This window comes from Channa argus, chromosome 23 (assembly GCF_033026475.1).
Source record: "Channa argus isolate prfri chromosome 23, Channa argus male v1.0, whole genome shotgun sequence".
NCBI lineage: Eukaryota > Metazoa > Chordata > Actinopteri > Anabantiformes > Channidae > Channa > Channa argus.
In genome coordinates this window covers 3,190,838-3,215,333 of record NC_090219.1, presented here as the reverse complement: position 1 = coordinate 3,215,333, position 24,496 = coordinate 3,190,838, and the positions used below count along the sequence as shown (strand labels likewise).

General features: G+C 39.4%; 2 protein-coding genes across 3 annotated transcripts in view; both read right to left on the bottom strand.

Moving 5' to 3' along the window:
* Positions 1 to 30: 30 nt before the first annotated feature.
* On the bottom strand, positions 31 to 6,653 carry LOC137108783 (kelch-like protein 41b). Its single transcript, XM_067493817.1, has 6 exons — positions 5,382 to 6,653; positions 3,782 to 3,939; positions 3,011 to 3,118; positions 1,552 to 1,737; positions 533 to 679; positions 31 to 447 (listed from the first exon to the last, which is right to left on the bottom strand). Exons 1-6 carry the CDS (start codon positions 6,492 to 6,494, stop codon positions 336 to 338), a joined length of 1,824 nt encoding a protein of 607 aa, XP_067349918.1. The 5' UTR covers positions 6,495 to 6,653; the 3' UTR covers positions 31 to 335.
* A 2,212-nt stretch (positions 6,654 to 8,865) lies between these two features.
* LOC137108794 (collagen alpha-1(XXVIII) chain-like) overlaps positions 8,866 to 24,496 on the bottom strand; it is a 29,386-nt gene continuing 13,755 nt past the window's right edge. The window contains exons 15-36 of one of the 2 annotated variants that reach the window (XM_067493835.1): positions 20,883 to 20,951; positions 19,732 to 19,800; positions 19,345 to 19,413; positions 18,924 to 18,992; positions 18,768 to 18,839; positions 18,602 to 18,670; positions 18,421 to 18,492; positions 18,209 to 18,277; positions 17,661 to 17,729; positions 17,190 to 17,258; positions 15,889 to 15,957; positions 15,218 to 15,286; positions 13,891 to 13,959; positions 13,672 to 13,740; positions 13,507 to 13,587; positions 13,218 to 13,253; positions 13,099 to 13,135; positions 12,330 to 12,887; positions 11,468 to 11,739; positions 11,158 to 11,383; positions 9,717 to 9,911; positions 8,866 to 9,520 (exon numbers count right to left, since the gene is read on the bottom strand). In XM_067493835.1, coding sequence (XP_067349936.1) covers positions 9,513 to 9,520; positions 9,717 to 9,911; positions 11,158 to 11,383; positions 11,468 to 11,739; positions 12,330 to 12,887; positions 13,099 to 13,135; positions 13,218 to 13,253; positions 13,507 to 13,587; positions 13,672 to 13,740; positions 13,891 to 13,959; positions 15,218 to 15,286; positions 15,889 to 15,957; positions 17,190 to 17,258; positions 17,661 to 17,729; positions 18,209 to 18,277; positions 18,421 to 18,492; positions 18,602 to 18,670; positions 18,768 to 18,839; positions 18,924 to 18,992; positions 19,345 to 19,413; positions 19,732 to 19,800; positions 20,883 to 20,951 — 2,385 coding nt within the window. In that variant the 3' untranslated portion in view covers positions 8,866 to 9,512. The remainder of the gene's footprint in view (positions 9,521 to 9,716; positions 9,912 to 11,157; positions 11,384 to 11,467; positions 11,740 to 12,329; positions 12,888 to 13,098; positions 13,136 to 13,217; positions 13,254 to 13,506; positions 13,588 to 13,671; positions 13,741 to 13,890; positions 13,960 to 15,217; positions 15,287 to 15,888; positions 15,958 to 17,189; positions 17,259 to 17,660; positions 17,730 to 18,208; positions 18,278 to 18,420; positions 18,493 to 18,601; positions 18,671 to 18,767; positions 18,840 to 18,923; positions 18,993 to 19,344; positions 19,414 to 19,731; positions 19,801 to 20,882; positions 20,952 to 24,496) is intronic. The other variant, XM_067493836.1, reaches the window with a different exon arrangement.

Here is a 24,496-nt window from a genome sequence, read left to right as displayed (position 1 = left end):
TGAACATCAGATAAATTCAAAAGAGTAAAGTGAGATTATAAATGTTTATTTTACAAAAGAAGAGCTGAAAGCAATGATGTAAACAGAGCTAGATGGATCAATCTAAATTGTCACTTCTTTTAAACGCTGTGGGGATTGGGCACTCTTTGAACCAGCAGCAGTGTTTATAATACAGATAAAAATCATCTGAGTTCAGAGAAAAATTTATGTCAAAGATCAGCTCGGCGCAAAGAAATCTGAGTGCAGAGGATGAGACGCTTCAGAGGCAGCTTGCCTGTGGAGAGGGGTGGGGGTGTTGGTAGGTTGTTGATTCAGAAAAGAAAGAAAGGTTGTGTCTACAGTTTGGGCATCCTGGCAGCGTTGAGGCGCATGGACACACAAGAAGAGCCAGCAGCATAACGCATCTCCCTCAGCATGCCACTCCACTGCTTCTTATCATCCTCATACCTAACAAGAGATACAGGTGAGTCACAACCCAGAACACCAAGGAAAATATGTCAGTGCTGGTCCCATTACGTGTTATAAGACTTACTGCCATACGTCAGTGACCTCTGTGGGAGTCACCTCCTTGTTCTCCATCTGAACCATAGCGAAGCCGCCCACAGCATACAGTGAGCCACTGTTGCTCACCAGGTTGATAGAGCTTCTTTCCTGGGGAAACTCTGTGAAGGGCTCCCACCTAAACAGATACAACATTAGGAGAAGGTCAAGTGTAAGATGAAGCTCTGCAGAGGTCTCGTTTACTTTTGTCAAATTTTCTCACCAGGTGAAACAACTGGGATGTGTTATATCCAAGCCCAAAAAGCTTAATATTGAACATTTAAACGAAACAATAGGAAACAAAAACATAAAACATAAGCAAAAATATGCAGGTTTACAGGTAAATAAAAATTGTGAAAAATCCTTGCTAAATATGATTTCATCATTCTGATGAATAAATACATTTATTACAACTCTTAATTCCATGATAAAAAAAACCTCATTTGCGTTTGCATTGTTGCATAGATAAACTTTTAGCTGATCATGTGACCCCTGCTTCATTAAGTGGCAAACACAGTGAATTTGTCATTACAATTAACCAGCCAACTTCTCTTAGTTAGGGTTAGGGTCATAGTTATTGATTGTACAGTAGTTTTTGCGGAGAAAAACACACATCTTTGTCCAGGTCAACACTCAGTCAAACAGTTTGTGTTCACATATTCTAAAATGTATTCATAGATAAGGCTTTTGGCTTGTCCCTTCATTGGTCGTCACAGCGGAACGTATTCCGCGTGTTAAACTGATGTGAGTTTTTACACCGGACGCCCTTCCTGCTGCAACACTCTTATTTTGTCAGGGCTCGGGACCAGCACAGGTGGCTGGATGGGGCTACACATGTTGGAGTGGGACTCTAACTCGTGGCCTTCTGCATCCCAAACTGATGCTCTACCACTGAGAATCCAGACCCCCCCAAAAATGTAAAATATATTCATACATTTAAAAAAATTGTTGTGGTTTCTTTTGTTTTTAGCACTTAACTAAAAAGTAAATCAATTTCAAACAGATTCATACTTGTTTGTTGCGAAGTCGAATGCTTCACACATAGCAATGAGGCCTTCCTCGTTCACTCCACCAGCCACTATGATCTTGCCATTGTGGATAACAGCTCCAAACATCGCTCTAGGCATCTTCATGGCTGGCAGCTCTCTCCACTCTGACTGCTTGTGATTGTATGAAAACATCTTGTTGAGGGCTTTGCTGTGGAGAACAATTTTCAAAATGAGAAGAAAATGTTTTGTTATTATTTTTTTTTTTTTTGGCAAAAAGCACCTCCTGTTTATTTGAGCTAAAGACATTTCAACAAAAAGATTATGGTCATTTAGGTGAATGATGGAAATTTCATCTCATGTCTTTATTTCTTTTGCTAATATTATTTAGAGCTTAACAGAGTGACAATGTGTTTTAATATGGAACCTTCATCAATGAGGACACAATAATTTGTGGGATATCTCTAGTGATTACTGCAAGATAAAGAGATGATCCGCAAGTTGCTCAGGAGGAAACAATATTAATAGAAAAAATGAAGAATGGGATAAAATAATCAACAGATATAACAAGAAATACAATCAAAAAAGGAAGCAATTTATATTAATGTAATTTTATTTAACTGGAAGGGTTTGGGATTACTCGATATTTACATTTTTGCAGAAAGTAAAGATTAAAAAAACTGGAACGCTTTTTGCCTGTATATGGCTTCTTTGAAATGTACAAATGTATATTTAGGTTTACAATGATTCTGAGTTGTGAACATATGTGTTTTATTAAAAAAATAAAATTATATATATATATATATATATATATATATATATATATATATATATATAGTTTTCTTTGAGTTACATTCATACTTTTTTCTTTACATCCTCTTCTCACAGGTTTTATAGTTTCCTTGCTGATTGATTAATTGCATGTTGTTTTTAATAGGTAATTTTAATGAAGGCTTTCACATTTTTTTTTTTTTAAACAGAGCCACAGCTGAAATTCAGTGTAATAGAAACACACCTGTTCCCTCGTGATAATTAGCACAGTGCTCTGCCAGCAGCTGCAAACACTGAACAGACGCATTTTAAGTTAAAGCATTAAATCCTAACATTGTGGATATTAATAATGTATAAATTTTCCTGAAAAGCCCAGTGGGTCACTACTGCATGCACTGCAAATATATTGACTGTTACAGCATGGTGTGTTCAATCTTGGATTATCATGCTGAGAAAATATACAGAGCCTGCTTTTTTGTTGTAACATGCAACAAGAGTTACCCAGGATTCGGATTTTCCATTATTGTAGCAGTGCTGGACTGCAGCAGTGTAATTGTTGCCTGACATGCCGTGCTGCCCTGCAGTCTGGCAGAATGATAGACCACAAACAGCTGCAGCTCACAGCATAAAGTTTCTCATACACACATGCATGCATGCATGCACACGCACACACACACACACACACACACACACACACACACACATTTACTCACTTGTCGTCAGTCTTTCCTCCAATACAGTAGACTAATCCTTTGTGGGAGACAACAGCATGGCCATGGATCTTCAGAGGAAGCTTTTTGGTCTCAGTCCACCTCATTTTCCTAAATCAAGAACATTATAAGCCATCTTTTTTAAACACATTGACTCATTCACAGATACTTTGCCTTGTTGAGAATCTCAGATACAGCTAATGATGATACATGTGATCTCCTGGGTGGTAACTTAATCACCCTGGAGTTGTAATGAACTTAAGCTAAATATTCAAACAGTAAATGTAATAAAAACTGTTCTTTAATTATTGAAGTAACAACAGGAGCCGATTAAGAAGGTGAGATCACATTTAAAAATAATTAATTACACTTAACACAAATTTGTTCAAAGGAAGCAATTCTGTTAATTTCCTGATGTTATTGATCATGTGAAAACTTTATACAAGGGAACTGACAGAGTGAGCATCAAAAAGACCAACAGCTTTCAGCTTGTCCCTTCAGGGGTCGCCACAGAGGAGCATGTTCCACACGTTGGTTTGGCATGTGTTTTTACACCAGATGCCATTCCTGCCATTTTTATCTGGGATTGGGACCCGCACCAAGGTCACCCTTGGTGGCTGGGTAGGGCCTCACCTGGTTTGTGTGGGATTTCAACCCACTGCCTTCTGTAGCCCAACCCAATGCTCTACCACTGAGCCATCAGGCCCCCTACAGAGTGAGCATCAAAGGGGGTAAAAAAAGGGAAAGAGCCAAGAAGCAAGTAATACCACTAACTCAACATCGTAGCACATGACAGAATCCAGAGACTCGTTGGTCTGAAGGTCTTTTCCAGCCACAACAAACAGCAGGTTCCCAGTCTCTCCGATGTTGAAGAGGCATCTTGGAGAAGGCATGGGTGGCAGGGCGAGCCAGTTAGAAGTGAATGGATCCAACTGTGGAGGAAAAAATAATACTGTACATTAAACTAGGGAGGAGACAGCACCCTCTTAGATCGCATTAGCTATTTATCTCCACACAAAAAAGGGCATGACTCATAGGACTGTATTGGATCCACATATTGATTATACTGTAAAATAAAAGTATTCAAGGCCTCTATTATATCCAAAGAGTGTATCATGTAGGACTGATGGGCAACATGGGAAATATAATCCATTGATGCCTGGCAGATGGATTCAGGAAAAACTGTATTTCATTCATTCTTTTGTTTACATACTGGAAAATGAATTTCAACTGCTGCTGTTCCATTTGTCCTGTGTTTTTTTTTTTTTTTTTGTGAATGGCATTATGGCTGGCTTTTTGACTCCTTTTTATAAATACTGAATGTATTTTAAACAAATCTATAACACTTTATGCACCCAATGTTGTTCAGATTTTTCTAAATACATCCTTACACAAAGCCCAGATTGCCTTATGTTTTTTATCAGTGCTTTTGGAGCTGTTAAAGTGAAATGTGGAGCATATTCTGCTCTGATTGGCTGGGGTTGGCTTTTACATTAACTCAATATGAACATGGACTAATAATAAATACATATTCTCTTACACGTTAGCTACAGCTATATATTGGCAGCCAGTGGAAACCTAAAAAGAGTAAGACAGTTGTTATATGGCAATTATATAGCAAGTCTGACTCTGAATGCGAAAGGGAAGAACTTACAGATTCACAATTGAGACTTGAACAGGATGTTTCAGATCATGTCTAAAGGTTATTTTAGGGACTTATTCTCACGCATCCCCAGTTTGATGTGACAGTAGTAGCAGCTATAACACTGCTTAATCTCCAGACAGGAGAGTCCAAATTTTAAATAACTTAAAAACACTGAAGAAAGACTGTAGTAGTTTTAAATCTCCTGTCCCTCAAACTCTTTTCTGTATAAATTATCCATCATACCAGCTCATGAACATTACTTCCTGTCAGCTACACCTGTATTAGCTGCATTAGCTGCATTCCCAAATAAGTTTTAAGACGGTTTGAAATTGGAATGTTCATTTTTAATAGTTCAACATGTATTTGTCTTCCTGAGTGTGACATGAAAATATCAATACCACTCTCATGCCTGTTCATAAAATATAAAAGCTATAGCCCAAAAAGTTGCCCATTAACATTTCTAAAGCTAAAAACAAAAGTGCTACATTTTTAATACATGTTTAACTTAATTGCAATTATTATATCAATGATTGAGACATGAGAAATTTCTTAAATATATAATCTCATTGTGAGAATGTAGCAGTAGTTAACCTTTTTCCTGTCTGTAGCCTAATAGGGAAGATGAAAATGTGACATCAAGCTTCTTCTGTGTTTCTGTATCTTAGCCTTAAGCAGCTATTTGAATAAAACATAGTCATATCAAATGATGTTGAATCCAAACCTGCTTACCAAATATACATAACACTGCAGAGGCACGTCCTTATTGTCCTCATCCACAAATAGTCCGCCAATGATGTAGAGCTGGTTTTTTTGTGTCGCTAGGCTGACATGGTTTCGTGGCACCTGGTCTGACATAGCCACCAGGAAGCACTCATTCTCGTTGACATCATATGCCACCGCCGCTGTGTCATTGATCATCATAATGAAGTCACGTGCATACATGCCATGTCTGGGATTGTCATTCAGGAAACCGGGGAATGGGCTCTCTTCCTCCTCGCCTTCTTCCTTGTCAGACCCCTGCTCACCCTCCTTCTGCTTAGGCTTCTCTGGAAGTTTTCCCTTGAAAGCATCCCTGATGATCTGGATTGTCTTTTGGAGCTCCGGGTCGGCCTTGATGATCTCATCGGTCTCCACTTTGTCTTTAAAGTACTTCTCAGGCAGCAGACGGAAGCGGATGCAATTGAAAGCATCCTTAAGGACCTTGATGCGCTTATCCCTGTCATGGCGGACCCAGGCCATGACTGCTTCAAAAACCAGCTCCTCTTTCTCCACATTCAGTGAGTCCCCTCCGATGATGGCAAACAGTTCATGGGCTGCAAGCTTTAGAAACTCTTCTTCTTTGTAGAGGAGCTCAAACCGGTCAGCAATGTAGTTGCGTGCAGCCACAGCAAGCCTGGGACAGCTGAGCACCAGGCCCATTCTGAAAATGGCCATGCAGTTGCCCAGGGAGAGCTTCTTCTGGAGGTAATTGACACAAACTGTGAAGACTGAAGGGATCTGGAATCTGTTTGCCACAGCAATTATGTCCTGCACATTGTCATCGGTGAGGTCAATCTCGGCCGAGTAGAGGTATTGAATAATCATGTCCAGAATGGAAGGATTGACATCTTCCAGGACCACCTGTTTAGTGCCCTCCACCTCCTTCCCATCCTCTGTGAAGAAGATTTCCCTGAAATAAGGACTGCAGGCGGCCATGATCAGCCGATGGCAGGGAAAGCTGCGGTCCCCTACCTTCAGGGTGCAGTCCACAAACTTGTTCTCATTTAGCAGCTCCTTTAGCCCGTCCTGGAGCAGGGTGCTTTGAAACAGACGCAGTTCCTCCTTGATGGCGTTGGGGTCCATGGTGTGTCAGGAGGGGAATTGGAGGGTGAACAAAACGGTTTGTGGAGAGAGGAAGGAGACGGCGGTCACAGGTCTTTTTGGCAGTCAGTCCTGGTTGGAAAAGGCAGAGCAGAGAAACGGTTCCTGGTGTGAAGACCCTGCAATTTAATCCTCTCCCACTCTAAATATAGCTCCCTCTACCCCCTGCCTGCTTCAGCTCCACAAGAATCTGACTGGGCCAAATCACAGAGCAGCACAGGCCTCGGTTTGAGCAGCTGCTGTCTGAGAGTGAAAGAAGCAACTGGCTGCTTAAGCTGGAGATATGCCACCATGATTCAGCTCCCCCAGTGTCATGTGTCCAGCTAACAGCGGAGACAATGCTGTCAATCCCACAAAAAGCTGAACTTATGACTCGAAGGATATTTAGAGCAGACACTGTCTCATTTACAAATATGACTTTCTCTTGGCTTTAGAAATATAAAACAATTCCTAATATTTTTTATTTTTTACCAAGTTAAATTTTCTAATTTGGCCATATGCACTCATAAAAAACAGTTTTTAAGCTTTATAATTTCAATATATTGACATATGAACAATGTCTGTAGTTTAATTATAATACTAACAGTCACTATTACGGTGCATTTTACATTTCTAATAACACTAAGATACTAACAGAGAAAAGTGGAAAATCCTCACTTGTGAATCTACAGTATATGTTATAAGATTTTTGTTATAGGTTTTAATTTAAGGAAAAACCAAAGCCAGTACAAAATGACATATGTAAGGTTAAAATGTAAAAACATTGTGGTAAAAATGGAGCAGAGAAGTTTGTTTCTGTCCTCAAAGACAGGTGTCCACCAATTACTATGGCTCTGCCTTTTCCTGATAGGGTGTATTATTGTTCAGCTGTTTGATTGTGTGTTTGTCTTTTTGTCTGTGTGATTGTGTTGCTTTGCCAGTTAAACCTTTACCTATGAAAACACACTTCAAACACTAATTACAACGCTGAAAAAACTGTTTAGTGGGTTTCCATCTTCGTGAAGATTAATGATTTCAATTTGCACACAGCATTGTGTTTTAGTACAAAATGATAAACATGACCATAAAAAATGTAATTCTCTATGTCCTTGGATCAATGGGTCCTTCTAGTGTTAAGTCTTATATCTGTGGCCTGTATGAGGGGTGTGTGGAGTTAGGTAATGTTTCTCTCATGGGCAGCACTAAAGATAGATCTTGCTCCCCTTGTCAACGAGTGCCCAGCATGTAATTTAAGCAAAAGGGGAGAAGAGATTGTACAGAAGAAAGTGTTTTCCCTTAAACATGGCAAATCACTAAAACATGTTTTGCAAATATGTATTTGTCCAGTATTAGTTACTGTATAAAAAGTACTGGCACAGGAAAAGGTGGTGGTGGAGGATTAACAGGTTCATTTTCTTTGGATTCCTGCTTTGACATCCCTTATCCCACTGATATAAATAAATAACATTACAAAGTCATTGTTTTTTAAGTTTTTGTTTTGCACATAGTCACAGATTATGTGGCCATAGGACACACATATCGTGTGTAAAAGCTGCGTTTTCTGCTCAGAATAATAAGGGTGAATCTCTGCTTAGATTTGAAAGTTTGGTACAGCTAAAATTCTCTCTCCCCCCTGTAACATTTGTTGGCATATAGTCCCAGGTTATGCCTCACACACATAGCTGCTAGTAATGTTAACGAGTCCGGAAAATGACAACACATGGGTCTGCTGATATAATTAGAGCTTAACAATATATTTACGGATGTTGAACAGCAATGCTAACTCTTATAAACAGGATAGCAGTGGTTATGTTCTGCTACTTATGCACAGACACACACAGCGGAGAGCCTCTCTTAGCAGAGCTGCTAGCATCGCTGCAAACACAAGCACCCACACAGTAACTCTCTCAAACGATAGACTTTGTGTTTCTAGACTCCCTGTCTTTGCAGTGGAGAAACCAAGTTGGACAGTAGCTTCTTATGGCTGATTAGCTGTTCACGCTACACTAATCAGTCAACAGGGCACAAGGATTTTTATTTTTTTTTTAATTATCACAATGGATAAATAAAGCCAGCTTCTTTGTGTCCCTAATTTAGTATATTTTTTTTTAACAAAATAGGTCTAGGCGATACCTTTGCACACATTAGTTTAGATCATATTTATTAAAGAAGTTTTATATCAAATGTTGACAATTAAAAGGACAGAATGAATGAACGCAATACACCTGGGCAACGGTGACAGATCAAAGGAAGTCATTTCTGCCCCAACAGTACACAGCATGTGTTAGCCAGTAGAGGGCAGTGTGTGTGTGTCCATCAGTGTTTGCTGTTCAAACTAGCAGAAGAGAGTTAGTGGTAAATGAAATCAGGTAAACACAAAACATCACATTTTATTCAGAAGATGTAGAAAACACATTGAAAATGCACAAAATCATTCCACGAAGTTACAGGGCATCAGTCATTTTTATATAAACACAAAACAATCTATATTTTATTGATATAAGTGACGAGAGGCTTCATCTTTGCTGTGTGTTATTGATTCCTGTGATTATGCTGAAACAACAATATAGCCCACAGCGACTGCTTGACTAAAGAATAGCTACAGTTTGGTTTAAAGGCATACTGATTGATATAAGTGATCTTTGAGTCTGACAGTGACAAGGCACCATTGTTATTATGGATCATGTTGAAGTTTTCATTCACAAACTTTGCAGTACTACTGACTGTGTATGCAAAACCAAACAAAATAAAAAAAAATAGGTGTGAATCCCAGGGAATTGAACACACACTCACAAAGAGTGCTCATCTGTATTCCTGAGTAGAAGTATCTCCTGCGCTGGATGGAGGTATTTCTGAAAGCTGAGCTTTCTTTTACTGTAATTAGATTAGAACAATTTTAGTTGGGGACAGGAATTGAAATTTTATGGTACATCAGTGTACATGCGTATGCCTGAGAATAATGCAAAATAAGGCAGCTCCTCCTTTAAGTATCTACAGCAGGTGTAAGGCAGGGGTCTTCACTCAGCCTCCTGAAAAAAGAAAATGCAAGAAAGTCAGTACTTTTAGAAATTTGGAACTAATAACTTTTTTATGGCTTCATTTCAGCTGCGGAAATTGCAAAAAGAGAAATAAAGTAAAAGGAAATGACAGATTTCCTGTTTTACCAGGTAGGTGTGAAACATATAAATGATATTAACATGGCAGGCATGAGTCATGAGAGTTTACCCGTGGATCTTGCGATCACACACGTCCTTCTGCACTCCTCCTCTGTGTCAAAGCGGTTTTTGTTGCCATTACAGCCTCCGTACCAGAACTGTGCGCAAGCGTTGGCCTGCTTGTCGTAGTACCAGCGGATGCTATAGTCCCGACACGTACCCTGGTCCAAGACCAAGCCACAGCGAGGATCTAATGGAACAGTCTCTGCAGGAAAGTGTGCCGAATAAGGTCAGATCATGAAAAACGATTTACAACCTGTCCATCCAATTCTGCCTCATAGCAACCACTTCTGCTCTCTCTGAAGGCAATATCTGTTTCTCCGCTGCACTCTCAGGAAGCAGCACATTCTGTAAAATCATCCACGCTGCATCAAAAATAATTGGCCTCCCTGCTCCTCACACGACCTCATTACAGAGCCTATCAATCACAAAGCTCTAATCATAACCCCGGAGCAAGGCCCGCAACACTTGAAACTATGGAGACCGGGACTGTTCTAGCCACGGAACAGTGCTCATCACTCAGAAAATGATCATTAAGGAAATTGGTTTCCTCTTTCTGACTATCCAGTTTGTTTGTGGCCACTGTCTTCACCGTCAGCACATGTCACTGTGGTACTAACTTCTAATATCATTTCTCTGATGTACTTTATCTACTAGCAGCGGATTTTCTTTCCTGCTCCCGTCTGCTTTTTGTCTTGTGTCTATTTCCACCAAATTCCTGTTAGTTCATTCTTATTTAAATGTTTAAATCTAAAAATTCTGTTGTTGTTTTTTTTATTTCACCTGATTATTACAGAAGGTATTAAACATCTCTAACCTTTACTTTTAAACCTGACTCACTCAGGATCTCTGTGGTGAATGGGGTAGATATGATAAATGCTTCTCTCTGGTTCTTTCTTCTTGGAGGATAAATATTATTAATGATGCTAACACTGGACAGTTGTTCTTAGGTTTCTTTTTTGCCGTGAACATTTAAACGTATTTTAAGTGCATCATTTATTCATTTTTGATTGTGCTACCCTATAAGTAGTAGTGCTTTGACTTATCATTGGGCTTCATTCCTCACATTTAGCAAAGAACTGTTGTTTTTTACTCAGAAGTCCCTGGTAATTAATTACAAAAAAAAAAAAAAAAAAAACCTTTCAACAACACTAGTCCAATTTTGACAGAAAAACAACTCCCTCTAATTAAAAACATATTGTACCATACCAAAGACATATTAAAACTTGCTTCACGAATCTCTAGTCACTTGAAAAAGGGCCACAATAGTTCATTGTCGCAATTTGTTTTCTGTGCCTGAGAAATTTATTTTGACAGCTGGAGGGATGATGCATTTAAAAACACTCATTTTGATGCTATAACAATACACAAATTAAAGACAAATACTTAATTATAGATATAGTATGAATACAGGGCTCCAATTAAGTTTAGTAGTATAATAGACTGTGTACCTTTGGGGAGAGCTGGTCTTGATGCAGGCACATTCTGCACAGATCCACGTGAGGATGAAGATGTGGTTATATTTGTAGAAGATGATGAAGATGAAGAGGAGCCTGTGCTACTAGAGGATTCTTTTCTGGAAGGAGGGGCAGGTGTTGGGTTTAATGGTTCATGCTTGAAAGTGTCCCCGCGCTCACTTCCGCTGCTGGTTGTCTCAGTGTGCTGTCCTCCTCCTGCCTGATGGAGACAAACCCAGCACACACTGTCAAGTACTGGTTTATGATGATCTCTATTTACAGTAATCTAAATAATGCTTCATACATGTACTGTATTGGATCCTTTGTTGCCATGCTGACTGGTCTGTACCTGGCCACTGGAAGTGCTGGTGCCAGTGCTGGTACCAGTCTGTCGGGTGTTCAGTGTTCCCTGCTCAGTCACAGACCGGGATCCGTAACCATTGACGGCGAAGTTTCCATTTATGCCATTCCTGTTGCCATTGTTTCCGTAGCCATTGTAGCTATTAGTAATTCTGTTATATATTAAGGCTCCATTCTCGTCTTCACAGAACTGGCTCACCAACTTGGACTCCAGAGCTAAGACAGACACACAGAGACATCAGATGTCTCTAGATCGTCAAAACACAAACTTTGAGCCTTTTAGGGATTGGACAGACTGCTTTCAGACTTTCATTTTAAATGTGAGCATAATGGTTGTCTTTCTGTGTTGGCCCTAAGATGGACTGGTATCCTGTCCATTTATGACTGGAAAGTGAGATATTCTGACTTCCTAGTTCAAATTGAATGTACAGTTAAGTATAGCATTATATTTAACACGGTGTAAGTTGATGGGGTAATGGTAATTGATTATATATATGACCGGGTTAGGTTGGCCCATAGTGGAGGCGCATTCAGTCAGAGCTGCTCAGGGCTAAACCTCCACCTGATCATCTGATGCAATTTTGTACACCTTCTATGTATAATGACAAATAAAGCACTTTACTTTACTTTACTTATATATATATATATTTGATTTTTTTAAACTGATACTGAAACCCAGTATATTAGCCAGTATATTACTGCATATTCAGATTTTAGCATAAACACATACAAACCTGCAGAGCTTTGCTGCTGCTCAAGTATTGATTCAGTGTGTTAACAGCCTGACAGAGAAATATATCTCTTACCTGGCAGGGTGTTGAAGTCATCAATGAGGAACATGTGCTCAGAGTCTGGGTCAGACGCAATCAGGTTCAACTCTCTTAGGAACTCAGCCTGCGTTGGGTCTGATGTGTTTACAATCCCCAGAGCAAACATTTCAATATTAGCAGCGTGTGCTTCTCGTACAGCGAAATCCAGCTTCGTTGGATCTCGCTTGTCCGTCTGACCGTCTGTAATCACGATGGCCACTTTGCTGACTCCCACACGTGAACTGTAGAAGGCATCCTGTGTAGCTTTATGGATGGCTGTGCCTGTGTGTGTGCCTTCTCCCATGTATGCGATGTTCCTGATGGCCTGCTTGATGTCCTGTTTGGTGATGTAGCGGCCCAAGTTGAACACCAGCTTCACATCTAAGCTGTACAGCACCAGGCCAATCCTGGTGGCGTTGCGGCCCACTGTGACCCGGTCGACTAGTGCGTTTACAAAGTCCTTTATGATCTCAAAGTTCTCTGGACCCACACTCTCTGAACTGTCAATGACAAACACCAGCTCCATAGGCCTCTCCTTACACTTGATCCCACAACCTGAAATCACATCACATAAAATACATGAGATGATCACTGTATTGTCGTAGGCTCAGTCTGTGGAATCTAATCTAACGATTTACTAATAAGATGAGACAGATGCTTAGAGGTAGAAACTAAATCTTATACCATCTGTGCTGTTGAGACATCACTGAGAAGTGAAATAATTATTGCAACAATAGATACTTTACTGCAAACAAAGATACTTTACCACAGATCTCTTTGATCATTCGAATGATGTCCTCTCTCTGAAATAAAACAGTGTGGCTGCATGAATATACATAAGAGGAAACTGATGCAAAAGTAAATTAAAAAAATGGGAGAACTCACAGTCAGGCCAGCTTCACCTTTGACACCAGGCCGGCCCTAAGAAAAGAACACACAAAATAAAAAAGAAACAAAAAGCAAATTGAACTAATATAAAATCAACATTTTATTAATTGTTATAAATGTTATAATTGTTATAAATGTTTTTTAGTTAAACGTTGCTTGGTTTCTACACATTTTGAGTTTAATTTACCAGATAAGTATTTGCTGAAATTAATGATAGAAGAGATATGAAAGTCACATGCAAGTACACAATAAACGGACATAAACAAGCATCATTAGTGTCACTCACAGCTTGCCCCGGGGTCCCAGGGTCTCCCATATCTCCTTTGAACCCCTTCATCCCTCTCTCTCCTGCTGAGCCACGGTCACCCTGTCACCCATTGGAGGCAAAATGTCAGTGATCAGAAAATAATCAATAACACAAACTCACATTCACATGATTGAAAAAACTCACTTTAGCTCCGGAAATGCCCTCTCCAGGAATCCCCCTTGGCCCTGTTACGCCCTGAGCCCCCTGCTCTCCCTGTTCAACACATTAAAAGACAGAAACATGCAGAGATACAGAAAGTATTAAATCTTTCTCTTAATAAAGCAGCTAAACACAATATGCGAGTGAAAAACTTACACAGAGATGCTTGAATTTCTGTATGGAAGACAACAGATCATAGCCTACCTTTGGCCCTTGAACTCCTTGTCCTTGTGGCCCCATTGGCCCTGGTGGGCCAGGTCGGCCGGGGTTACCCTGCGAGGCAAGTTAATTTGATATCACCATTCAACATCAATTCAAAGGGGTTTAATCATACCTAGGACAATGATACATGTACTAAGATATTTGAATAGAAGAAACAGACGATCGAATTTCTTTGCTTGTAGCTACAAAACTCCTCCAGATGACGTTATCTGGAGGAGCTGTGAAAAAGCAGACAAACAAACAAAAAAACAACAACCCAATTGCAGGAATGTTCACTATTACAGTCAATGCACTGAATTAAGCAGCTAGTCGAATCTGTTAACACCAGTTTCTGACTTTAATACTCAGGAGTAATCCAAACTTAAACCTAGCTAAAAATAAAAGGTAAAAAAATTATACTCTAGCATGTTACATGTAACTGGTTGATTTAAAAAAAAACTTCAGCATTGGTTTTGCCTTAGACAGGAGGTGGGTGTATGCGACTGAATAAAAATTGGGTGGATGGGCATTAGTAACAATATGGCCGCGATAAAAAGTATTTATTCAATATTGAGCATTTCGGGACTTGATTTGCTTTGCTCTCCAACAATTCATGCTTTTTAAAATATAATTACATATGATTAAATTAATTTTTAAAATATAATTAATGGTGCCATGGCCCCCCTTCACCATTCTAGAACATCACTGTTTTCACTCATTTCTGACACCCCAACTTTCTCAGCACAGATAAGGGCTGAAGTCTGCCAACGTGATCTGGATTCTAATTTTTTCTCCATTTGACAGCTTTAGTTAGCTCAATTAAATTTCACCCAATGCTGCATGAGTGTGACAGCACTCATACCTGCAGAGACACTGGTCTGAAGCCTGCAGGGAATCTGGTTGTGATATTTGAGGACATACGGGTGACGGGTGTTGCTTTAGTTAGGCCTGTTAGGCCAAGTGCTTCTCATTAGACACATATGTCTGTGGAGATTCACACAATGCATCAATGTGTCAGAGAGCTGTGGGGAAAATCATGATAAATACCCTGAACAAATGAACTGGCAGCCTTCGAATATAAGGCCCCTATGGTGGGCATGTTCACACACAAGATGAAGCACTCTTTTTCATTCTTCAGAGAATGTGACTCAATCTCCACCATCTGGGTTTACATCAAATAAAATTACAGAAAGCTCCCTGCATAAGTAAACACATTAGAATGTTGTCCTTGACTCGTGTTATCAGAAACACAATATAAAACCTGTCTCTGTGAATTAAATCTGAATGAAAGGTTAAAATGGAAATCATTTTAGTTAGAGATGTAAAATACCAGAGGTCCTTGGAGGCCTTCTCCTGGAGGTCCTGGTAGACCGGGCAATCCACGAAAACCAATATCCCCCTACGAAGATAAATCCCATAGTGAAGATATATGAACACTTACAACACAGCAATTTACAATTTATCAAAGAAATTAAGTTCTGTGCTGAGCAAGTAGTGTTTCTTTAATTAGGTTCCCTTAACAAATTGGTGAATTTTCCCTTATCTCCAGTGCACTTCCTTCTTACATCACTAAGACAAAAGGATGACCGTGGCTGTGCTTCTCTCCTTCCAATGATAGTAAACTATATGCTGATTTAACACAGTGATCTAGAGAAATTAGCCACTAATGGCTCATTTTAAACTTAACTTGCTACCAGAAATATGCCATTAGCTTCCCAGGCAACTGCCCCAAAATCTGTTCTATTTCATCACAATTTGGGAGGTGCCAGTGAATTGAGGTGACCTAAACTTTAAATTCAAACTGACAAAAAAGGTTCAAATTGACCAGCGTGTAGTGCTTCTTTATTTAAATACAATTTCACATTAACTGAACAAAACGTGTGTAAAAACAAGCACAAATTTAATTTAAATACATCACCTTCTATCGTTTTCTTTATTAATTTTTCTTTTGCCACCAACATGTATATATTTGACACTTGCTTTACAGATTAGGATTCTGACCTTTGGTCCAGGGATACCCACTCCTTCTGGGCCAGGTTCTCCTGGAAGTCCAGGAAGACCAGGTGGGCCCTAAAAGATACAGAGGGAGAATACACTCTTAGATGTGATGAATGACTACATACCTATAGGCAGTGCGATGGCTGAATTAGCAGAGAGTTAAACAGCTTGATAATTAGCTATTACTATCCACAACCTTTTACAATGCAATATATGTAATATATGTGTAATCAATTACTAACCACTATCGTGAATGGTTGTGTGATGTCTGTGGGTTGTGTGAGTTGTGCTTTTAAAGAGACGGGTGGCTATGGGACACTGGTATCTACCATTGAGTCTTCTCAGTGTGGTGGACACCCCTTAACAAAACAGCACTTTGTAGGCTGACGGTGGTTGGACAACTGAACAGATCTTTGCCTAACAAGCCAGCCTGGCATCCTGAACAGATGCAGCAGGGTGTAGATATAAGGCTCACTAGTGCACCAGCTCTCAGCTTGGATGATGATAGATTTTAAGATTTATGGGTGCACTATATCAGAGAGTTGCTGGTTGACTTTATGGTATAACTAATAACTACTAGTAGCATTTCTGGAACTATGTAGGCAAGTAATGCCTGACCACATACATTCAGACATGAGACTGGGTCAAGCTGCTGAGTTTTTGGATAAGGCTAGGAGCTAAAAGCAACTTTAAACTATGTTAGGTCAGTCAGGTTAGAAATGAAGAATGGTGTCACCTATCGTGGGGCCCAGCCGATTTATGAGAGCATGGCCTGATACCCACTGCAGGGCCCAGTGAAAGGTAGGACATTTATCATGAACATCAGGCTTTCATAAGAAAGCTCACGCAACCTTTGGCATAATTAACTTTGAAATGACAACTTCAGTAGACACACAAAAGAGTATTATTAGTATTAGTCTTTGTAGGTAATTCCTGTCAAAAGTAATAGATAAATAAATATAAACATGGAACTGCTCTTGTAAATCTCTTCCTTAGTGACTTACACAGTTAGCCCTAATGTGAAGCCTATTGTCTGTAGAAGCTCAAAATTGACCTAATATATCCCCCATGATATAGTCTTAATTAAAGAAAACATACTGAGGAGATTTAAAAGGGCCAGCAACTGCAATGTTTGGTAATAAATGTCACACTGATGGATAGATGGCTAACTGATGACTACATTAAGAAAGATGAAAGACAGATGAATGGAGGACAGGATATGATATGACGAAGGATGAAATGAATATCCAGATTTATGAGTGGACAGATTTATGAGTATGTCAGTGACTGAATGAATTCCTCGCCATAGGGCCGGGATAGCCATCTCCTTTGGGACCAAATGGACCTGCAGGTCCGGGATCTCCGCGGTCACCCTACAGCACACAGATACATATACATCAATAATTCATTTAAGTAAAGGAACCTCAGTGATATACAGATAGATTTTCAAAGGAAACTCAAGTGGAATAGGGATGTCAGTGGACACATGTGGTTCAGTGCATGCTTCTGTACTTTAGGAATTGTAAAATACATCAAAACAAGTGTAGGTCGGTTGCAAAACATGTGCTAGCATTTTATTAGTTGAAATGCAATCACTGTATTTAATTTTAAACAAATGTTGGCACAACCACAGGATAACAATGATTTGCTCAGTGTTTTCCATCCAATTTTTTACATCCGTGCTTATTCTTAGTCCTGGGAAGTGGTCTTCATTACATTTCTTCAGCTTTACACAAAAGTAATAAAACAAAAGAGGAGTTCATAGTGAGTGTCACCTTTGGACCAGGAAGTCCGTAGCCAGTCTCTCCAGTTAGACCAGGAGGACCATTTGGGCCAGGATCACCCTAAGACAAATTTAAAACTTCGTAAACACAGTATTCATACTCACTGGTGGTATTTGTGATTGGATTACAAAATATCATGTATCCTAAAAAACTTTTGTTAGGGCTTAATTCACTGTATAGGTCTTTCCACAGTGATCATCACCTGAGTGTGTCCATTTGTTTTCACCTCTGTGTACAGAGGTGAAAAGAGATTAGTAACATCCTGCTTTTCAGGTTTGTGTTAAGTTACTCTTAAAAATTCTTTATTGTCTGCATACCTGTTCTACAACTGATGACAGTAAAACAAAAGAGAATTGATGGCAGTGCAATGAGATAATGAATCCTAAGTCAGGAGTGTATCAGCTGACACAAAAAGGATGATTTTTAACAACACTGGGAAAAATCAAAATCATTAACACTTATTTTATAAAAATCAGCATGGAACACAACAGCCCTCTATAGCTTCTTAGTGACACTGCAGAAGAACTAAGAGTAGTTACCTTGGGTCCCTCAATGAATCGACCTGGTGGACCTGGAGGACCCACTCTTCCTTGTGTCCCTGGTTCTCCCTGATGAGAACAAATCCAAACAGTCGAAATGATTAACTGATCTTTCATCACCATTTAAAACCTTTCAGAAGGCCACAGATATGGTCTTAATTTAACAAATACTGAATAACAAAATAACTAATGGTGGCTTAAGAACTTCTCACCTTTGGCCCCGAGGGTCCAGCAATACCGGGTGGACCAGTCAGACCTCTTATTCCTCTTGGGCCTTGGTCACCCTTTAAGACCAAATTGGGAATATAGTTGCTAACATGAAAACTGTGATGTTATTTATTAAATACACTGTAGACATGGAAAAAAAGGAGTGGACAATATTTTTTTTTTTACCTTTTCTCCCTGAGTGCCAATTCCATGTGCCCCCTCTAGACCCCTTAGGCCTACAGCTCCTGGTTCACCCTTAAAAAAAAGAACCACAGATATTTAATTTTTTATAGGTGTGATATTGGAGAAAACAGTCGTTGAGACTATGGTATGGGAGTTAGTCCTTATTTACCTTCTGGCCAGGGGCTCCATCCTCTCCTGGCAGCCCTGGCAAGCCAGAGATACCTGGTGATCCTGGCTCACCCTGGGGACAGATTCATTGATTTGTAAATCGAAAATGTAATCATTGTAAAAAGTATAGATGACTGCCAGTAGTGTGGGTTTTTACTTTAGATCCAGGGTCTCCGGCCCCTCTTTCTCCTGGGGCACCAATCTCGCCCGGCAACCCTTGGTCTCCCTGCATGAGACAACAAGGCAATCTCAACTCCATGCCAAATATCAGCAGTTGTCCAAGAACCATAGGGTCAGTAGTTTGACACCTGTACCCTCCTGGCTACATGTCAAAGTTTTCTTGGATGAAACACTAAACTCCAAGTTGCACCTGGTAGAATAACCAAGCACCTTGCTTGCCAGCTGGTGTCCTCTTTGTATGAGTGTGAGTGTTTGTGTGAATTGGTGAATGTGAAGCAACATTGTAAAACACTTTGGGTTTAAGCACTATATAAGCAGACCATTTACCATTTAACTTATTCTTGACCTTCTAACACTAGTTTTGTAGCACATCATACACAGTGAGGGTATGTGCAAACCTTGGGTCCAGGCAAGCCCTCTCCCGGTGGGCCCCTGCTCCCTGGTGGCCCCCTGGGTCCTTCTATGCCCTAAAAAGATAAATAGATGGAGTTACAAAATGAGAGGCCATTTATTAAAAATCGATATTAAATAAAAATTGGTTGGAATTACACATTCTTTTAGTAGCTGAATATTCAGAGCGTTGTTTCTATGTGACACATTGGCTAATTAGCATTTAACAAAAATTCCAGCTGAGGAGACATGAAAATGACAGTATTGCAGATTTTAGCCAGTGTCAAAACATTTACACTTTTGTCCTGATGATGGTGCAAGATGAAAAGTAAACGCATCATAAATTATAAAATTCAGTTTAATCCACAGTATCATCTTATAAATGTATTACTTGCCTTCGTGCCTTGTATACCTACTCCTGGGAGGCCAAGGGGCCCTGGAAGACCTGGAGGTCCAAAATCTCCCTAAACGTTAAGGAGTCAAGGTTAAATGACATAATCACAGATTTGCAAAAAGCATTGCATAATTCTGACCTTTCATGTAATTAATAAAATATAAGAGGTTTTAATAAAACACAAACCTCTTCTGGATGACATCATCTGAAGGGGTTTTTGTTTTCAGATAATGTCATCTGAAGGAGTATCTAAAGAACTGTAGAAAAGTGTAAAGATGTAAAGTATGTGAAGTTCTGAAGGAGCAGCTAAACAAGAGTACAATCTTCACAATATGAGTAACCAGATGACGTCACCTGAACTATAACTATAAAACTCCTCCAGATGATGTCATCCAGAGTAATTTTTCACCTAAAACAACATGGGTTTTTTAATACTTGGAAGGAAGAGGGAAATGTGATACCATTAATATGCATGTAGCCCTCAAAGTAGAACCATAGGTAGCAATGTAATAGTAGTGCAGACACCCTTTAATAGTGATAACAACGTGTAATTGCTGATAGTAAGACAGTGCATCACATTCCTTTGCCAACTTGGAAAAAATTACAGTTATAGCATGTGGAAAGCTACCAACTGTAAACGATTCTTTGCCAAGATCTTGTGCATTTCCTTCTGACTTAGTCATAAAATGTATTGTTTGGTGCATTGAATGGATGTAAAAATCTTTGTTTTTATTATTTTATGGGTAAAACAATGTCACCACCCTTATGGTATGTTAGTGACATATTACAGTGATACATAATAAATAGTGTTAATAAGTAAATTTTCCTGGCTGTGTCCTTGTAGACATCTCTGAGCTAAAACATCCTGAAAGTAAGAATTATATCTTCATGCCCTCGTTTGACTTTGCCAGTGCAGAGCTACCTTTTCTACATTCATCAGCTCAAACCACGAAGCCTCACTCCTCCTACACCATCCAAGCTTTTACTTCGATTCATCACTTGCAGACTGTGACCTCTTATATGACACCATGCTGAATGCATTCAATAGTGACTCTGCCAACTCTTGGCCTTTTTCGCATCAGAACTCTGGTTTCACAGCTGTACAAAGTTTTTTTAGCCAGGTGTCTTATTTACAACCTTTCTGTACTTTACCTTGTCTCCTTTGATTCCAACGCCGAGCTGTCCTCTGGGCCCCCGCGGCCCCTCAAAGCCTCGCTCTCCCTGTGAAGACAGACGGGCAAGTTATTACATTTTGTCTCTTGAAATAGCAGTTAATATATGAAAAATAATGTAAGAACTTTGCAGGATGTAGTGAGCAGTGAATATGTCTCTTGGAAATAGCACATTTTATTCTCACTATTCTCACATCTGATATCAATATGATTCACCCAGTACCAAACACATAGACCGTAAAAGCTGTAGCTGAAGTTGGTGGATTCTAATGTTTTGTAGAGACTAATCAAGCAGAGACATTTTACTGTTTTTGACAGTATTTGGAACCAAGTACGTAATTATTCAGACGGACACCGCAGACACCCATACAATTTAAACTTGTAGGTTTAAGTGACCCGTATTTCCAAAAAGCTTTGTCCTGTTGTTAACTTACTGTTAGATAATTGACTTTTACCTCTCTGAAATGTAAGATATGTGTGAATGTTCTGCGAGTTTGACTTTTCAAATGGGGAAACAAGCCTAATAGCCCAGTTATAGCAAATTGCATAAGAAAACTAAGGTGATTTCTTTCTATGGTAGTAAATGACACCAACTTATGTTGTGAGTGGAGCTGCAGTCACAGCTTCCATTGAGAAATGATGAATAGTGAACTTTTAAGATGTGGGAACCTGTATTCCTTCCAATGTCATTCCTTCCAAAGGGATTTGCATGCTGTCACAGAAGTGTGTTTTTTTAACAATTTTATTTATGCTGGGATGTCATCAGTGAGCGGTGAAAGATAAACGAATAAATGAATAGTCTTATAAGAAAAGTAAAAGTGCAAAATGTATCTGAAAAGGCTTTTAATGGTTTGTGTTAAAATTAGACTTGGGATTACACCCTGGAAATGCCAACCATAGAGGGATTCTGAGAAGAAAGGTCCCCTGTGCAATGGGTCAGACAAGCACCTTGAATGGCAGCCGTGTGTGTGTACGAAAGGGTGAATGCAGAGCAATGTTGTAAAATGCTATATATGCAGAGCATTTACTATTTAAATGTGTATCTAATAAAATGTGGCTTCAGCAAGACTTTTTAACAGCCTCTGAGTTTCCCTGTTGAATTGTTTTAAGGGAAAGAAACAAAACTGAGGGAATAATATACAAAAAAGCCTGCAACTGTGGTAATAGGTAATATAAAGCTTGAAGCCATATGTTTTCTACAAAAAACTTTTTGATGTATTTTTAAACAAATGGAGGGGTGTGGATTTTGGCCCCTATCACTTAAATAAGAAGCATCGAGCACAGGAGGAATGATTATATTAAGTAAAACCCATTTCAGTGCTCATATGGGCACAATTGCATTGAAAACTTGAAAAACTGTGAACCTATTCTTCAACTCAGTAAAGTCTGCATAGTTTCTGAATGTGTAGTAACTGTGTTTAATAATGGCCAGTCTATTTATTGGTCAGTCTCAAACAGCTGATTTAAATCCCCCCCACCTCTGTTCTGACTTTGGAAACTACAAGGTTCTGTTGTTAGAATGAGGTCTGCTTACTGCTTCAGATACCATGTTTCTATGCTGACTGAAGTGGAAAACGATTATGTTTTCCTGCCTGTTCAGTGTGTCTCCAAAACCCAACTGAGACAGTTAGAATCAACTCAATCTTTTTAAAAGTAAAACTATGTAACTATATAAGCATTAATATTAAATGTGAAAACAGAGTGGCATCAAATCAGTGACATTTTCTAACATCAACATCCATAAGCTGAATGTGTAGAATTAGCAAACAAAACATTTTTTTTACACCCATGAATTCAGCTTGTTTTTTAAGATGAATAATGTGTTATTTCGTTCTAAAGTTAGGTAGGTTAGGAACTCTGTGTGTGTAACTGGGCCAGTAGTGGTCCTGAGTGGTGCCAAAAGCCTGAGGGATATCCATTTTTGCATACTGATTGGGAAAGAGTAGATGTGTTTTTCATCCCTACTTGTAGTTTCATGACTGTTTTATCAGCGAAAAAACACATATTGGACATAAATATGTATCAAAGCTGAGTATTTTGTGTGCCTAGAGGGGATATACTGTAGAAAAAAAGAGAAAAGGCTGGAATAGTAATACAGTGAGGGATTAGACCAGCCATCCAAGCTGACAGTGGCTACGATGAAAATAGTGCAGCATAATGTGTGACTCTGCAGTGAAGTCTCATTTCCCTTGAAAAATATTCCCTCTTGGCCACGGTCAGCCAAGGACAACAGCATACAGTGTCTGACATAGAACTACATTGATAAGCATAGTAATGTAGCATTTGCATGTCAGCTTTATAAAGAATAGCTTTATTGTTCCAAGTCTGTGGTCCCTCAGTTCTGCACTGAGGCCGAACTTTTAATGATGTGGAAAAGAGGGTAAGCTTCTGTGAATCTGGAGCTTGTCAAGACTCGTCGCGTGAAGAACGCTGCTTTGGAACAAAAGCACCATCTGTGAGTCCGCAGTCAAATCTCCTGTCAAGGAAAAAACGAGCACCCCCGAGGCCAGTCTCTAACAGAGAGATACACCTCCTCCCGCTAAGGGCTGGAAACTAGATGCTACCATCTCAGAGGGAAGTCGACAAATGATAAATTGGATAAAGGACTGGGAAATGTAGAAAAAGAAGGAGTTCCACCTGAGTTATAGCTACTTTTGACAATGCCAAAAAAAATGTATTATATTAGTCATAAAAATATTCTACCACCTTAATAAAGTTTTTTTAAACTGTCTACATTCATCAAATCACTTTTGTACACCTGCGATCTTAAAAAGAAGCAGTCACAATTTTCTAAAGCGACATTTTCACTAATAATTATAACGTTAGCAAATGCACTGATAAAGAGTTTATAAGTGCCATTCCCTCGTGGAGCTGATATGGTTTTGGGGTAAATCTTTGAAAGTATTGAAGCAAAATTAACATACAACGAATAATGATCAGGAAAAACAACAATAGACTGCAACTGCATCAACTATCTCAGAGTCGAGAGTCTGGCTTAGTGTGTTCACCTGTGTTAATGAGCTTAAGTGTTATTTTATTAAAACCACGTCAGTGAAACACACCACTGCACTGGGTGACATGTTTTTTCCCCTATAAAAAATGTAAGGTCTGTCATATTTCAAAAACGAGCTTGAGAAGCAAACGAAGAAGATGTACAGTGGAAACTGCACCTCCGGTTGCACTTTCATCTGATGGAGACAATATGTGTGCTTGTGTGCCCTGACAAGACACAGACATGGGAACAGACTCATTTTTTCCTATGTCTCTGGGTCACTCTGTCTTATCTTCAGGTGCCCTGGCTATTTCCTTTATGTTCTTTGCATCCTCTGCTGAGCACTAACATGTCCTTGTGTCCTCTGGTGAGAATGATCAATAGACTAGATAATAGCATTAGGTAATGAGAGCCATACTGCGCCGTCGTGTGTGAATTTGTGGAACTTCTTTGATGTGTTATCATGTCTTGTAGCCATTGTCAATTTCCTGCTGTTACAACCTGAAATCTGGGGTCCAGACGGGGTCTTTGAGTGTAGGTAAGTGAAGTAAAGATGAATGTGTGAAAATGGGGTGAAGGGGGTTCAGAGCCTTCAACTGGCT

Coding starts and splice junctions, on each gene's coding strand:
- LOC137108783 (XM_067493817.1), bottom strand. CDS start 6,494: ATGGACCCCAACGCCATCAAGGAGGAACTGCGTCTGTTTCAAAGCACC. Junction 3,119..3,781: donor GTCATGTGCTACGATGTTGA/GTTAGTGGTATT, acceptor TTCTTGATTTAG/GAAAATGAGGTGGACTGAGA. Junction 680..1,551: donor TTCGACTTCGCAACAAACAA/GTATGAATCTGT, acceptor GTATCTGTTTAG/GTGGGAGCCCTTCACAGAGT.